Source organism: Adiantum capillus-veneris, chromosome 7 (assembly GCF_014529385.1).
Source record: "Adiantum capillus-veneris isolate H3 chromosome 7, ASM1452938v2, whole genome shotgun sequence".
Classification (NCBI taxonomy): Eukaryota; Viridiplantae; Streptophyta; class Polypodiopsida; order Polypodiales; family Pteridaceae; genus Adiantum; species Adiantum capillus-veneris.
Genome location: NC_140937.1, coordinates 44396133 through 44413671, shown reverse-complemented (window position 1 = coordinate 44413671; position 17539 = coordinate 44396133). Strand labels below are relative to the sequence as shown.

General features: G+C 48.2%; 1 protein-coding gene across 5 annotated transcripts in view; it reads left to right on the top strand.

Annotated features, from left to right (window-relative positions):
- The window catches only part of LOC147453769 (Polynucleotidyl transferase, ribonuclease H-like superfamily protein), a 138891-nt gene extending 122959 nt beyond the window's left edge, over nt 1-15932 (top strand). For 2 of the 5 annotated variants that reach the window (XM_086515861.1, XM_086515859.1), the window contains 2 exons: nt 14877-15029; nt 15102-15932. In XM_086515861.1, the coding sequence (XP_086371987.1) occupies nt 14877-15029; nt 15102-15157 (209 nt within the window). In that variant the 3' untranslated portion in view covers nt 15158-15932. Of the gene's footprint in view, nt 1-14876; nt 15030-15101 lie in introns of those variants that run through there. The other 3 variants (XM_086515862.1, XM_086515863.1, XM_086515860.1) reach the window with 3 other exon arrangements.
- Nucleotides 15933-17539: the final 1607 nt, after the last annotated feature.

Genomic DNA, 17539 nt, shown 5'->3' with positions numbered 1-17539 from the left:
TAGGTGTATGCAGCGTGAGCAAGGATGGTTCAACGAGCAGGTAGCTATTGGCTAGCTGCATGAACAGAGGGTAGCTATTGGCTGGCAGCATGAACAGAGAAAGTCTGCCACATACAGGTCTCAAAACAGCAGCGCACAGAGCTGATGGCACAAGCACAAGAGCACTCAAAGCTCAAGCACAAAGAGAGCTGCTGTAGACTGACGCGAACCCTACTCTCTATGTGCAGCCTTGTACATTGAAAGCTCTGCTTGCGACTTGAGTGCTGCTGCTGCGAAACACTTGGCAAAACCCTAATCTGCACTTGTGCGATCTGGTTACTCTTGCCAGCAGCCCTCATCAAATTTGAGAGAGAAAAAATGAAATGAAATGTTATACTAAACGTCTTCAAAAGGCCAAAACGACCTATGAGTCTATGAGACCAAACCTATACAATCTTGGTGGATCTAATACAATGTCAGAGAGAGAGAGAGAGAGAGAGAGAGAGAGAGAGAGAGAGAGAGAGAGAGAGAAATGAAATGAAATGATATATTAACGTCTACAAAAGGCCAAAATGACCTATGAGACCAACTGATTACAATGATGAGTCTAGTACCAAGTCTGGGTACAAAACAAAGAAAACTACAATCAAAAAACTGATAGGAGTGCTACCGACTCCTATGGGTGGCTGGGAGGCTGAGCAATGGTATCATGCCATAAAGGTACAAAGTGGGGATAAGTGTCACCATGATACAATATAGCAATAGCATGAAGCCTATCCTGATCGACACTCTGGGTGTCGTGCTAGAATCCTGTGGATCCTTTGCCGCAATCTCCGCCGGTGTTGCGTGGCTCCCCTCCTCAGTCGCGGTCGTCTCTATCTCCCTAACTCTATAGCTCGATCAATGAGAGTACCGTTGGTGTGTGTATGGGTGGGAACAGAGCTCTGTGGTGGTGGTGTCCCTTCTGCCTCTGTGGTACTCAGACTGAAGAAATCTGAGATGCGTCTGTGGGACTGTCTCTGTCTTTGCCCATTCAATAGAGCGTCTCTATGTCTCTGAATCTCAAGTAGGAATAATCCAAGACATCTTTGATCCTGATATCTCATGACTCTATCTAATGAGTCAAAACCATCTCTGAATAGACAATGAAAGCGTCCCCGTATCTCATAGTAGACTGTGCAGCGACATATGTAGTGAAACTCTGTCTCTGGCTCTGCATGGCATAACTGGCATATCCTACTGTCTGCTGGTATGCCTCTGAATCTACTTGTTTGAATCCCAAGCTGGTGTGAAGATGTGCGAATCTGGCCTATAGCACATCGTAACCCATGAGATAGATGTGTGTCCATGTAATTGGGCCGTGTGACAAATCCGTCTGTCGCGAGTTGAAGAAGATGCTCTCTATAGAAAATCCTCTTCGTACCCAACTCCCGTGATGGCTCTATCCATGTCCTCTTGCTATCAAGCCGGATAAGATCCTGCCGAATGAGTCTAGTAGTCTCCATCCGTGTAAGAGCCAAGGATGGTGCATCAAGAGAATATTGGAAAGGGGCCAGCCTGTCCATGCTAAAACCATGCCTCTGAAACCATGAGCTCATCTGTGCATACCAACATGATGTATCTCCCTGTAATGCCAGCTGTCTGGATGACTCAAGAGCAAGCCTGGCATACCTGTCCCTGGTGGTGTGCCATAAGCTGTGTACAAATGATACTGATCTGGTGAGTGCCTCAACCTCCATAGGTGGGGCAGCCAGCTCCGCTCGTATGATGTCATGTGGGACTGAGGCCTTGGCTCTAATCAGCCTAGAAATCATAGATATCAGGGGTCTCTCCATATTACTCCATCCAGCACTGTCAATAGACGGTCCCCAAACCTGAACCCCGTAGTGCATAACTGAAGCGACCAAAGTATCGAAAAGCCAGAGCTCTGTTTGAGGTTCCTGGAACTGAACCTTCGAAAAAATCCTCTCTAAACCACCAAGGGCTGCATAGGCACGAGTCAATCTAGTGTCTAGTGTCTGCTGCCACTTTCAGTGTGAACCTCGGTCCACCAAAGACCACCCCAAGATATGTGTATGCATCAGTGTACTCCATACTGTCCTGCCCATATGTGAAAGTAGGTGATGATCTCCTAACCCACTGTGGCGTGGTATTAAATACCATGACCTTGGTTTTACCAAGGTTGACAGACAATCCACTATCCTCTGCAAAACTATGCAATGCGTCCAAATGTCTCTGCATACCCTCTGGCGATTCTGATATCAACACGATATCGTGAGAGAGAGAGAGAGAGAGAGAGAGAGAGAGAGAGAGAGAGAGAGAGAGATGAAATGAAATGTTATATTAAATGTCTTGAAGAGGCCAAAATAACCTATGAGATCCAAAAAGCTACATCATCAGGGGGATCTTCACAAAGATGCGTAGAGTTGGTATGAGCAGGAAGTTGGAGGATCGGTTTGCTGCGAGCCTGCTACGATCTTGGGAGCAGCTGAGGAGTGGCCTGGAGTAGCACCAGCCCACCTGCACGGAGGAGCGCTTGAGACAACCCCTTGTTTGGAACCCCATGGTTCACACTCAAAGAGGCCACCTGGTTGGAAGTAGGCCTCATGTTTCTCGGGGTCCTAGGGCATAGGGTCCAACCCGCACTCTCGGCGACTATGGCTGTTTTTAGGGTTGCCTGAGGATAGATAGAGCATTCAACTGCAAGGCATGAGAGGGGTGTAGAGCATGTGCTAGGACATTACAGAGGCTTTACCAGTTGAGTGGCTCACCCCTCTTGCGACAGTAGCTCCTAGATGGATGGGGGGCTTCACGCAATTGGAGGTCCTCATCGTAGTACGTGCTTGCTCAGAGTCTGTACCCCCCATGTTCTTTGAGATTCAGGGAGAGGGTCGCCTACACACAACCTCAATAGAGGCTTCACATATAGCAGAGTGATGTTTTCAGAGGATACGTGTAGTGGGCATCTCTAGGAGGAGGTGTGTCATAGATCCTGACCCAACAGATCTTGAGACAGGCCACTGGCGGCTTTGGGCTTGGGAGAGCTGCCCTCTGGCACGAGTGCAGTGGGACCCTAGAGAGTGGTTTTGGAGAGACCCTTTCTCTTCAGCAAATCACCTTGCAACCCCTTCTTTCAGTACACTGTTTGACTGGGGCGACACATACTGGCAGCACGGAGAGGCTCGTCCTACTGCAGCACTTCATTGGCAGGAGGAGGGTCTCCCAGCTGAGTTCTTGTCAGGTTTTTGGGAGCGGTTGTGGAAAAATTATTGGCGCATGGTCTAGGATGCAAACACATCCCCCCATGCCATAGATGTGGTCATTGGCGTAGAAGCGATCTGTCCGAGATAGATTCACTCCTACTCTGCAGTAAGAGCGAGAGAAAGACAAGCTATATGGGGCCTCACAAGGCCTAAATGCTGCCAAACATCAGAAACCCTCAAAGTCATACTTAGACTCAAGCTTCCAACTCAGCCTCGTGCACAGTAGCATGGCCACCTCCAATCATGTCAGAGGGGTCCTCCAACATGTTTAAGTCCCCCCAACCCACTACTGCTCTACATGCGGCAAAGACTCTACAATATGAGACCAAAACTCTACTCATGCACTTGCCACATTGGACGCATATATGTTCAGGAAACCCATGAGGCAACCTTGAACTTGCATAGTAATCCATTGAGCCCTACCTGGCACAATAATACCTTTGACAATGACCTGCTGAAGTCCTCTACATACATACCCCCCCCCCCCCCCCCCCCCCCCCCCCCCCGATACGTCCAGGTCCAAATGCAGCTGACCAAAATGTCTCATAGCGACCACATAAAATCTGACCACATCGTCTAATGCGGCTCTCACAGAGATGATGGTCGTGTAGCATAAGAATATCAATCTCACCTCCCACAAGGAATCGCTAAAGCTCCCGGCGCAACCGACCCCTCTGACATTGAAATTGAGGCCCTCCTAATCCCTGCACATTCCATGAGACGATTCTCATGGAGTCAGCGAGAAAAAATAGATGGTGCAGCAGCACCAACCTCGCTATCTTTGAGGCCGGCTTGGATGGGGAGTAATCCGTATCCGAGCGACCTCTAGTCAAACGCATCTAAAGTGATTGTCCCACCCAAGCCCAGGTCGAGCGTGCAGTCCGTAGGGCTACCTATGTTCAAGAATCCTCATGTACAAATACATAGCAAGGGGGGCTCTGAGTGTTAGCAAACGATTGCACTACAATGTGCATGCAACCTGCTACATCCGGCGGCGTCACACTAAACGTGGTTAAAGGCCAAAGTGTCTGTACCAGATCTATCACCCGCAGGTACTCTGTGTGGTGTAAGAACTCAATAGAGTGGACGTGGAGCTAGTCAAGAACAGTGCACAAGGGCCACTTTGCAGGATCCCTGCTGCAGAGCAAAAAGGAGGAACCTGCCGTTGTATTCAGACTCCAGAGCCTCAGTGCCTCGGGCTGCTAGGAAGAGGACGTGAACATGAAAGCAAGCTTCCTCCAGGTCAAGAAAGGGTCACCAAGGAAGCGTGTGAAGCTGTAGTCGAAGAAGTCCCAACGTCTGCGAATGTCAAAGCTGGTCAAACCCCGAAAGACTGCTGTAAAAGGAGAGTTCTGAACCAGAAGTGGTGTCCTCAGGTGGGACTGTCTCTCTCAAGCCATGCGACTCGTAGCGAAAGCACTGCCAAGAGATCGTTTTGCTGCGAATGTGTGTCCAATCTCCTACGTCTGAGGAGGAGTGTGGGATGGGTCAGGGATGAGACTGAGAGCCCCACTGGGGAGAGAGGAGGTGGGGGTTGAGGTGAGGGAGAAGGGGGAGGAGGAGGAGGCAGAACGGAGGAGTCTGAAGGTGGAGGGGGGAGGCGATGGGGAGGTGGAGCTGAGGTGGAGGGGTCCTCCTCAGGGGGCTCCTGCAGGAGGGGGTCAAAACGGTTCCTTGTTGGAACCCAATGTTGCTGAGCTGCAGGAGGTCGGCCACGAGGGGGGGCAGTGTGGCCAGCCCGTCCCTTTCGACGGCGGCCGGGCACCTGCTGCCAACCGTCAGCTGTCTGATCGCTGGCCTTTGTCGAGGTACCAGCCTATGTGTCCTGGGTACGTGTCTGCTAGGCATGCTCAATCTTGGGAGGCTGCGCATGAGTTGTGGGTGGAGATCTCCTGCGAGGACAGACCTTCGCTAAGTGGCCCATCTCCGTGCAAACGAAGCACTGGTATGGGAGTCCCGAATACTCCACCCTCTGGCGTAACCATCACCCACTCACCTAGGTAGGACTACCTTTGGGAGAATATGAGTGTCACGAACCAGAATGCGTACTAAAGGCACACTGGCAGCCTTAGCTGCAACTGAAACTGTCGTGCGCGGGGTCTCCAAGACTGTCCCGATCTCGGAACCAATCTTGGAAAGAAGAGGTAAGTACTCCCTGCGCAAGCCACATAAGCAAACCAAAATAGGCAAGTCTGCCTCCTTGACAAGAACATCCAATGCTGGATCGAGGACCCATGGCGCCACTGTTGGAAATGAGCTCTCACCGCTTGGATGGCCAACGGGCTCATCGAGATGACCTTGGCGGCCACCTCAGGAGTCTCAAACTCTATCTGATAGTCTCCTCACTTGAGAAGCTGGATGTCAATGATCTTCCAAACCTCTAAAAGGCGGGCTTGGAGAAGATCGCATACCTCTCCTAGACTAGGACAACTGTCAATAATCTTGCAAATGACAGAGGTGGCCTGAAGGCGCTCCACCTCTGTTGCGAGGCTCGCTTGGTCTGCTGGCGACAGAGCAAGTCGGATGGTGGGCCCCGCGGGGTCGGGAAAGGGGGCTTCATTTGAGTCCCTCTGTGGCGGAGCACAAGCTTCAATCTGTGTCTGCTACTGCAAGTGAGGGCGAAAAAGAGAAGGCGTTCTCTTGCTGGAATTCCTAGCAAATCTGATGATAAGTTGACGAAGCCCGACAAACACAAACCGGGGGGGGGGGGGGGGGGGCTTGCGATGCGGAAGAGCGGGATGGGGCAGCATGGGAGGGCATGGCTGCAGGTAGCAAGCTGGGCAGCGAGGGGGGGGAGAGGCAGCACCCCGGCTGTAGGGCAGCGGACTGTGGGAGGGTAGGGAGGATGGAAGCGTGGGGTGAGAGAGAGCAGGTTGAGGCAGCGTGGAGGACGGAGAAATGGCGAGTAGGCTAGAGCGGCGGGAGCAAAGGCGAGCGAGTTTTTTTTTTTTTTTGTTGGGGGGGTGGGGGGGTCCAGCGATGGTGCACGAAAGCAAGCAGCGACGTTGCTCCAGTCATTCCCTCTCATGTGTGTTTTGTTTGAGTGCGTGTTTGAAAGGCGAAATGACTAAAGACTTTTGTCTTTTTCACCAAGGAGTGATGTGGATATGATAGTAACGAGATTTATAGATCAAGACATACGTCAACATATCCCCCCCATGTCTCTATGGAGAGATTTGAGTTCTATCAGCAAGCTCTTGCTTGAGGGCTGAGACCTCTTCTTTGTGTGTGTGTGTGTGTGTGTGTGTGTGTGTGTGTGTGAGAGAGAGAGAGAGAGAGAGAGAGAGAGAGAGAGAGAGAGAGAGAGAGAGAGCACGGCGGAGACATGGGGGGAATATGCTAAATCTCTCTATACAGCATCGGGGCAGCCACCTTTGCTTGACCCTCCAGAGACATGCCCAGAAACATGTACTTTCTTTACTGCTGAGAGGGTAAGGAAAGCCATTGACAAGATGAAAACAGGAAGAGCACAGGATCATGATGGTTTGGTAGCAGAGCACTTTATCCATGCCAGAGATATGCTTGCAGAGCCTCTTGCTATGATGTTTAATAGAGCCACCCCACTTTTACATATGGTCGAGAGATTGTGGAGTATGCAGATACATACACTTATCTTGGGCCGGTTTTTAGTGGTCCAGTATTTTCCCTGAGGCGTGCAAGAGATACGCGATTGACCAAAGCCTATGCAGCATTGGGGAGACTTGAGAGGATATGTTCGCAAGTTCAATTCCAGAAACCTCGGACAAAGCTTTGGCTCTTTGACACTTTTGTCACTTCGGCCATGCTGCCCCTCAGTTGATCATCATAGCAGATCTGGCAATACTGATGGATGGAGATGTATGGAGAAGTCCTTGTTGTCTATGATTTCTTGGATGATTAGGGCCAAGGCCTCAGTACCACATGACATTGTTAGGGCGGAGCTCGCTGCTCCTCCATGTCTATCCCTAGAGATAGATATGCTTGATTAGCACTAGAGTCTTCATGACAGCTGGCATTGTAGGGAGATAGATCATGTTGGTTTGCAGAGATGTCATCTTGGTTTCAGTTACATGGCTTTAGTATGGACCGGCTACCCCCGTTTCAATACTCTCTGGATGCACCTTCCATCCCCCTCACAAGGGCAGAGATTACCAGGCTCATCAGACAGGACTTGATTCAGTTGGATACGAAGAGGACATGGATACAACCTACACATGAGCTAGGTACGAAGGTGACTTTCGATAGAGAGCATCTTCTCCAACTCATGGAGGATGGTTTTGTGATCAGACCAGGATACATGGATACTCATCTATCCCACGGGATACGATATGCTATTGGTCAAATACGCACATCCTCACATCAGCTAGAGATCGAGACAGGCAGATTTAGAGGAGTACCCGCTGAGTCCAGGATTTGTCAGGTGTGCCAAATAGAGCCAGAGACAAAGCTACATTACATATGTCACTACCTAGTATACTATGAGATACGAGGCCGCTTTCACTGTTTATTGAGAGAGGGTTTTGGGCCACTTTCTAGAGTCAGGATCAGAGATGCCTCGGATTATACTTACTGGAGATTCGCAAACACAGAGAGGACCTCTTGAAGAGGGGCACAATGAGAGAGACCCAGCGACAACGGAAGATTACAGATTTCTTTCAGTACACAGACAGAGGAGTTCGAGCAACCCCCACAGCGTAACAACACCAGAGGCACCAGAGGCATATTGCTTGATTGGGCGATAGAGTGGGGGCAGTCCCGTCGCCCACGGATGAGAGGGCCCTCTCGATATCGACGCAGATTGCGACAGAGGATCCATACCATACTGGCACGATATAGGAGCCGTCCCGGATACTAATGTACATGTATATGATGCCTCGACTGTCAGAGAGCTCCATTGTATCAGCTCACCCTTTGTACTCCCTGTGTATCAGCTTTCACCCACCCCTACCCACTATTTTCTTTTCAGTTCTTTGTACTTTTTGTACCCAGACCTGGTATTAGATTCACCACATGTAACCTTTTGGTCTCATAGGTCATTTTGGCCTTTTGAAGACGTTAATATTACATTTCATTTTCTCTCTCTCTCTCTCTCTCTCTCTCTCTCTCTCTCTCTCTCTCTCCTCTCTCTCTCTCTCTCTCTCTCTCTCCTTGCCCCCCCCCCCCCCCCCCCCCTTCGTTCCCCCCCCCCCCCCCCCCTATCTATCCCCCCCCCCCTCTCCCCCTGCTCCTGCTCGTTGCGTACCTGCCCTGCACCTGCTGCCGCCCCTGCTCTCCTGCTCTCCGCTACCCCCCCCTGCTCCCACGCGCTCCCTGCCCTGCCTCTCTCTCTCTCTCTCTCTCTCTTCTCTCTCTCTCTCTCTCTCTCCTCTCTCTCTCTCTCTCTCTCCTCTCTCTCTCTCCCTCTCTCTCTCTCTCTTCTCTCTCTCTCTCTCTCTCACGGCAGCCCTGCGCGTTCCTTCCTGAGGGTTCCCTGCAGCCCTGCACGTCCAGCTTGAATTTTATAATGGAAAATGATTCTTTGAGCCACACCGTAATGGATCAACGTCAAGGCCATGAATGTTTGATGGATGTTGCACAAACTGTCACACTTGAAGAAGACCCTACACACGACACGGAAGCCGCCAATGTCTCACCTGTTTGCAAGCCAAGAGCGAAGGCAACCTTCATGCTCACGAATAAGCGGATGGCGCAGATGGAGAGGGAAATGAAGGAGTGGAAAACAGAGATGGAAGGATGGTGGAAGGAGAAGGCCAACTTTCTTCAGATGGTCTTCAATGAAGGCGCACAGTGGAAGAAGGAGAAAGAGAGCCTTAACGCAGAAATAAAGACACTCAAAGAAGAAGTCTCAGCCCTCAAACAGGAGAACCCAAACGCCGAGATACGGGCACTCAAAAAAGATGTCTCAACCCTTAAACAGGAGCTTGCTGATAAGCAATGGACTAGAGGAAGGCGAATTTCAACCCTCGGTAATAGATGAAATCAAGGAAATTAAGGAACAGGTAAGGATGATCACCGAGGAAGAGAAACTGAGTGTGGCAAAGACATCTTCATGGGCGGAGATGATAACAAGGACACAGAAAAAGGCAGACGAGGCTGAAAAATGGATTGAGGTCGCCAAGAAAGGGAAAGGTCAAGAAACTCCTTGTACACTGACGCTTATCAACATGACTCTCGAAGAGGAACAAAGAAGGCGGATGCGAACATTGCATGTGAGAGTGACCGGTCTCAAGGACATAAACAATGTAGAGAAAGAGGTCACAAGCCTTACATCCATGATGGGGATGGAGAAGCCTTTGCACACAAAGGCATGGAGGGTAGGTAAGAAAAGTGATGGCACGGGAGAGTCTTCAAAGGGGAGAGCTCTCATACTATGCTTCCCCTCGTTGGAAGAGAAGAAGGAATTCTTGAGGAAGAGGCCTACTCTCAAAAAGACAGGTATTTTCCTCGGCGATGATCTGACTCTCTCACAGCTCGCACATATGAGAGAGGTAATGCCAGAGATTACAGCGGCAAGGGAGAAGGGAAAGATAGCCTTCTACAGAGATGGAAGGGTGGTGATTTTAGAGCGGCGTGCTGCATGACTGTGCGAGACATATGGGACCACACTGAAGATGGCTACCTGGAATTGTAATGGGTCTATGAGATTGGACGTGGGTGCATTTGAGGAGAGTTTCAAAGACGAGGATATTGTGTTCTTCTCAGAGACTCATCAGGCCCCTGGACAGGTAATGCCACATGTGGTGGGATACAGATGGGAAACAGCTCACAGGACAAATGCGAGATCTGAGCATGGGAGTAGAGGCTCAGGAGGAGTAGCAGTGCTATTCAGAGAGGAACTACAACCATTACTGCATATTGTACAAAGAGATGATCATGCTAGATATATGTGGGTGAGACTGAGAGCTGACACAGGCCGGTTCCTATATATTGCCATATGTTACTTTCCTCCCAGTACATCAATGTATGCCGCATCCAGAGGGCAGTCGCCTTTCTCTATCCTAGATGATGACATTTGGGAGTTCTCTAGGGAGGGTGATATCATTCTCCTAGGGGACTTCAATGCCCGAACGGGCAACTCGCAGACAGTCTTCTACGACACTTCAGATGAGATGCTTAGAGAGCTGGATGTGGGTGAGTTGGGACTTGACAGATGCTCAGACGACAGAGAGCAAACGGAGTATGGGAGATACCTCATGGAAATGACGACTACACATGGATTAGCCATACTTAATGGCTTACAGCGATTTCCTGGAGCAGCTGGTTTCACATGCTTTCCACATAGACATGGGGCCAGTACAGTGGATTATGTTATGACACAACCGAGCTTTGTCCCCTGCATTCAGGATTTCACAATGGGAGCCAGGCCAATGGGCATAGCAGTAGATCATGCTCTCTTGACACTATCCATTAAATTTCAGTATAGTACAACCCAGACATCAGGAGGCAGGTCACACACCCGCTATACATTCACACCAGAGACTGATTTCGTTTATTCAGAGGAGATCTGGGACCGTCTATTGGAAGGCACAGCTGGCACAAATGGTACATGCCTCTCAGTGGAGGAGTGCACCACTCTATTGATTGAGACATTGCATGGGGCTGCATCAGTGGCGTACCCACACACTCAGCCGGGCAAGAGACGACATTCTGGGAGCATGCCCCAGAATAGTTGGTATGATGAGGAGTGCAGAGAGATGAGAGCCCAGCTTCAGAAGGATCTTCTTTTAGGAGTCATCACTTACAGACAGTCTCGGATTGCTTTCCGACGCCTTATGCGACGGAAGAAGCGAGCTTACCTAGCTCAAATGGAGCGAGACTTGTATCAGATGTTCTTGAGTAGGGACTCAGGAGAGGCATGGCGACTCTTCCATGAACACTCCCCTCCCCCAGTGATTACTTCACCTGAGGTGTGGGCCCAATATGCGACATCATTATATACGGTTCCTGGACAGGAACCCCTTCCAGACCCTACCAAGCCTTGCCCAGCTACAAACACTTTCTTTACACCTAAGATGGTACAAAGGGCCATCGACAGGATGAAGACCGGGAAGGCATATGATCATGACGGTCTAGTAGCGGAGCACTTTATACATGCCAGGGATATGCTGATGGAGGTTCTCGTAGTGTTGTTCAATCATGCCATGTGTGAGGGATTACCTGAGACTTGGAGGCTGTCTAATATTGTGCCTATCTTCAAGGCTGGTGACCCTACAGAGCCTGGGAACTACCGCACTATTATGGTTGGACACACATTGGCACGGTTGTATGCATCTATCCTGGAGCAACACTTGAGTAATTGGGCAGAGGGCGAGGGTGTACGAGTGAAGGGTCAAGCTGGCTTCAGGAGGGGTTTCTCCACTCTTGATCATATTCTGACACTCAGGGCCATCATTGAGGAGGACAGAGCACATGGGAGACGGATCTATTGTAGCTTTGTGGATTTTCGTAAAGCATTTGACATGGTACCAAGAGCTCGATTGATGCGCAGATTACAGGAGATGGGGGTGCCCATAGAGGTGATTTGGGGGATTATGGCTTTGTACAGATCAGTGATGGGGCATGTACGCACTCCGGAAGGGGTATCTGATTTAATTCACTCTACTATTGGAGTGAAACAGGACTGCCCATTGTCGAAACAGGACTGCCCATTGTCTCCTACGCTATTTGGTATGTATGTTGATGAGGTGTCTGATTACATCGACAGAGAGGGTGACAAAGGTGCACAGCTGTGGATCCCATTGTTGCTTTATGCTGATGATATTGTGCTGATATCTGATTCACTAGAAGGTATGCAACGACAGTTGGATGCACTACGCAGTTTTGCACAGGATAGTGGATTGTGTGTAAACCTAGGTAAAACCAAGGTTATGGTGTTTAACACCACACCGCAATGAGTCAGGAGATCAATACCTACTTCAAGTATGGTCAAGAGACTGTGGAGTATACAGATGCACACACTTACCTGGGGGTAGTCTTTACTGGGCCGAGATTTTCCTTGAAAAGAGCGGTAGAGACTAGACTAACCAGAGCTGGTGCAGCTCTGGGAGGAATGGAGAGGATGTGTTCGCAAGTTCAGTTCCAGGAACCCAGGACAAAGTTATGGCTCTTTGATACTCTGGTTGCCTCTACTATGTTATATGGGGTGCAGGTTTGGGGACCTTCTGTAGGCCAGGAGGGTTGGAGGCGTATGGAGAAGCCCCTGGTATCTATGATCTCTCGGTTGATTAGAGCCAAGGCTTTCGTACCGTATGATATCATTCGAGCGGAATTAGCTGCTCCCCCTATGGTGATTGAGGCACTTACTAGATCAGTCTCCTTTGTTCACAGTCTGTGGGATACTACCAGAGACAGATATGCCAGGGTGGCTCTAGAGTCCTCCAGACAATTAGCTCTTAATGGGGATACATCATGCTGGTATGCACAGATGGCATCATGGTTTCAGACACATGGTTTCACCATGGACAAGTTGCCTCCTTTTCAATACTCTCTACAGGCACCCTAGAGGTCTTTGACACGGGTAGAGATTAATAGACTCATTCGTCAGGATCTGATTCAGCTGGACACGAGGAGGACATGGATAGAGCCGATACAGGAGTTGGGCACAAAGACGGCTCTCTATAGAGAGCATTTTCTCCACCTCACGGAGGATGGGTTTGTGATTCGACCTAGCTATATGGATAGGCATCTTTCTCATGGTATCCGATGTGCCATTGGCCAGATACGCACGTCCTCACATCAGCTCGAGATTGAGATTGGCAGATTCAGAGGGGCACCAGCAGATAGCAGGATATGCCGCTTATGCCATCTAGAGCCAGAGACAGAGGTACACTACATATGTCATTGCACAGTGTACTATGAGATACGAGGCCGTTTTCATTGTCTATTCAGAGAAGGTTTCGGGCCACTATCTAGGGTCATGAGTTATGAGGATCAGTGATGTCTTGGGCTATATCTACTTGAGCTACACAGGCATAGAGAAACTTTACTGAGGAGAGCTGAAGAGAGACAACCCCAGAGACAGATCACAGATTTCTTTACACTAGATACTGTACACCCAGAAGAACAGACAGAGGAGCAACCAACAGTGGAGAGGTCTACCCGCACTACGGGCATTCTAATAGACCGTGCATTGGAGCTAGGGAGATGTAGACGACCCCGATGGAGAAGAGGAGCGACACAGTTTCGAAGGAGGCTACAGCAAAGGATTCGAGCCATGCTTTTTCGTCGTCCAGAGTGCAGATGAAGATGGATCTCTATGCAGATAGATTTCTACTTCCCTCCCAAATTGTCTACACATTGTATAGCTCAGTTCACACGATTCACGCCTTTCGCCTTTCACACCTATCCGCTTAGTTTAGGATTCCGCAGTATTTATATCTTGTTATCCCTAGTTTAATTTATTTTGTTAATCTGACTTGATATCAGATACACCGCATTGTAACTTCCTGGTCTCATAGGTCACTTTGGCCTTTTGAAGACGTTAATATAACATTTCATTTCTCTCTCTCTCTCTCTCTCTCTCTCTCTCTCTCTCTCTCTCTCAGTCTCTCAGTTCAGGTCAGTTGTTTTCAGTCTCTATCCCGTGTGTTGCTCTAGATCTTCAGCTTGGGGTGTCCAAGTCTATTACATACACAGAGAGAGCTCTCTCTCAGCTCTCAGTTCAGCCCTCTCTCTCTCTTTTCAGCGTTTTCATGCTCTGGCTTTATTGAAGGCCGTTGGACGAAGATGGCTTTTTATCAAGACCGTCTTTTTCGCAGGACTGATGATGGATTTATCTTAGGCCCCAAGTATAGGCCACTCACCTATCTCATGGCATTAGATGTGTTATTGGTCAGCTACGCACCTCGTCTCACCAGCTGGCGATAGAGACTGGCCCATACAGAGCTATACCCCCAGAGGACAGAGATGTTATTGGTCGTTCAGCTACGCACTTCATCTCACCAATTGGGGATATTGGCCGATACAGAGGTATAGGAGAGACTTATGCCAGGTTTGCCAGAGAGAGCCAGAGATGGAGGAGCATTATATCGGGTAGTGCACAGGCTACAGCACACATAAGATTTCTGGGCGTTTTCATTGTTTACTTAGAGAGGGCTTTGGCCTCTTATCCCGCATCATCGATTACTAAGATCAGAGGTACCTCACATAGAGGATCCATACAGAGTCAGATCACTACTTTTTAGAAGGGACTACTCGGGATGGCGCACAGCAGGTTACTTAGTCACACCCTCATTGGGGCATCCTTCAAGCGCACAGTGGGTTGCCTAGTCACATCCTCATTGGGGCATCCTTCTTGATAAGGCCATCCAGCCTGGCCGCTCACGGCCAAGGATGCGAGGATCTTCACATCGTAGTAGACTACATTAGAGGCTATGGAGCATCGTTGAGCGACATCGAGAAGAAATACTGAGAAGGGGTGTCAGTCTTTGGGGCCAGTGCTTGTGGGTGCAGCTCTCTCTCTCTCTCTCTCTCTCTCTCTCTCTCTCTCTCTCTCTCTCTCTCTCTCTCTCTCTCTCTCTCTCTCTCTCTCTCTCGTGTGTTTGCATGCTCGTCTCCGAGTGCTAGGGTGCACATGTACACACACTTGCACCAGTGTAAAAAACGCACCATGTGGAAGTGCAGACTGATAGTCTTTTAATTGCCTGTGGACTGCAGAGCCTGACAATGTAGGGAACTGCTCAACAATTGAAGAACGACATGCCAGAGGTTTACTAATGTTGCAAGCTTGCAGCAATACAAGCAAATTTGGTTGTTCATATTTACCACAATTTCTGTCCAAAACATCCAATATCAATAACATTTTGAAATGTAAGCTATATTGCGAAGTTGATCGGCTCAAATTGGATGTTTCACTACTTGACGTGGAATTTTGTTTTGCAGATGCAGCCTCTAACCGATTGTCTACTTGCATACAAGCTTTTCGCTTCATTAGATAGTGAGAAGGGGAAGATTGTAATGCAAAATTGTTTCGTCATATTTACTAGTAAAGAAAAGCAGGCGGTGAAGCAGCAGCTTATTTTCTGCTCCCTCTGTTGAGCACTCCTGTGGCTTAGGAGTTCTGCTTTACATTATCAAGCTGTGTACAGGGCATTGCTATGTTTGAAGGATTGGAGCCAATCTCTCATTTGTAAATGTTCACAATGTATAGTGATTGGCAGATATGAGCCACATAGCATTAGGCAAGAGCTGCGTATAGGCTCTTCGGTGACCACCGTGGTGGAAGCATACCCAAATAGTAGAGGGGTACCAACAAGATTTGCCACCTCCAGTAATTCACCTGAGGAATCACTGAGATGTTCAAGGACAAAAGCCTCCGCAAGGGAGGAAAATAGGGTCTTCTCTTCCCGAGAGGTGAAGTTGCCCACAATCTTCAGTTATGGAAGGTGAGCATTACCCAAAAAATTCACTTCATTCGACAGCCCATCATGTATTTGCTCAAGGATATGTACAGAGACTCCAAATTCAATCACGAACTGGCTTCTATGCAGTTCAGCCTACTGATGGAGGCCCTAGTTAGCGCAATTATTCTTTGAAACTGTAGTTATAACCACATCAAACGTTCTAAAACAATTGTGAAACTTTCTCCAGATATTTGTACTCAACTCAAGCTCAGAAGTCTCCATATTTGCATCCCTCGTTCCAGAAACAAGTTGCACATCAGAGGTCACTTTGGATTTTGAGAGACAAAATATGACAATGCAGTAACAATCATATCATACAGTCTCCAAACACATGCTCAGTTTTGTTTGAACTTTTGAATATGTCTTTGTTTCAAATATCCTTAGTTCGTATATACAAGCACACATAGCTTGTCCACAAGATTTGAGGGTTGGCTTGTAGGAACGCTGCTCGGGGGGGGGCGGGAGGGGGGGTTGTGTGTGCATTATGTAATCATGTTAATGTATATCGTGAGTTCGAAAAAAGGGGTTTTGACATACAAAAAATTTAGGCAATTTACTAGAGATACATTAATATAAGAGGCTTTTATATTCAATTTTGAAAATTTTTCTTAAAATAAGAGGTCATTTTATTCATTTAGACATGTTAAAAGAGGAGGTTTTTTAATACCCTGCAAACGCACTTTATATAGGGGGTATTGAATGGTAAATCCCCCGAGAATCGTTGCAGAAGTGTCTAAGCCTTATGCCTTGCCAATAAGAAACATTTCTTATTGTGTGCCTTGGAAGCTTGTTAGAGAAGAAAATAAGTTTTAAACGTTGTAGGAACAATCCCAAGAGACCTCAAAGATTTGTCCGTACTCAAGACCTTGCAAGTGATATGCTTCATAAATGACGTGAATGGCTTTTGCCATCACCTCTTAAATCCCATGGGCATTCTAAGTTCATGTGTGGGCTATTTGTACTATCTTTCCATAAAGCACTTGTCTTGCCACCATGATGTATGATATGCTTATAGGCATACTTGCAGCTACTCTTGGAGCTCTCAATGTGTTTTGTTTTTGAACCGCAAGTCTTCTGGAAGAGTTGCAAGTCATCTCTCTTGTGGAATATCTACTTTGATAACCCATTGCTTTAGACTTCCAAGAAAGCTATTTAGCACACGATCTTTAGTGAATTGTCTTATGCGTAGTCTCTTTTGTACTTATTTACATGCCATCTGGGGAGTCTTTACCAGTGGCTTCCATTAGTGCTCATAGACCTTCCAACCGCGTAAGCGCAAACCCTTTTCACTAAGTTGGATATAAGCATGGCTTGCAAGTTTTGCATACAACTTGCCAACAAGGCCATATGCTTGAGAGAAGCAATTAGCGAGTCATGTGTCTTGCAGATTTTTGTACACATGTCATATTTCGGGGTCATCATTCATCTAGGATTTGAAAAGGACTTGTGTATCAAGGTCCATTGGGAGCAGTTGCTCTCAACTCCACTGCAATAACTTGGATCATCGCCAAGTCAGCAGTTGGAAACTTTTTAGTCATATAGCTCCTCAGCACGTGGCACATCAGCAATATAAACATTGATGGTGATAGCAGAGCCCTTGTGTGGTTGACAAAGTCAATGTCCTCTTCCTATGGCAGTAGACACCTAACAACCCTCCTCTCCCTTTGTCAGGATACGCCTGACAAGTTAGCATGTGGATTTTTATTTTGCCGCCCTCCCATGGACTCTTGACAGCTAGCATTGAAGGACCATGCTCCTGTAATATGTGACCATGGTACAAAATGGTCCCTAAGGACCTTTTCAGGGACCATTCCCCACACCTTTAGCTAGAATTGCTCGATACAATTAGAGCCCACAATCTAACGTACTTCAAAAGAGGTATAAAAAATCTACAAGCCATATGGCTTGTGGACGTTG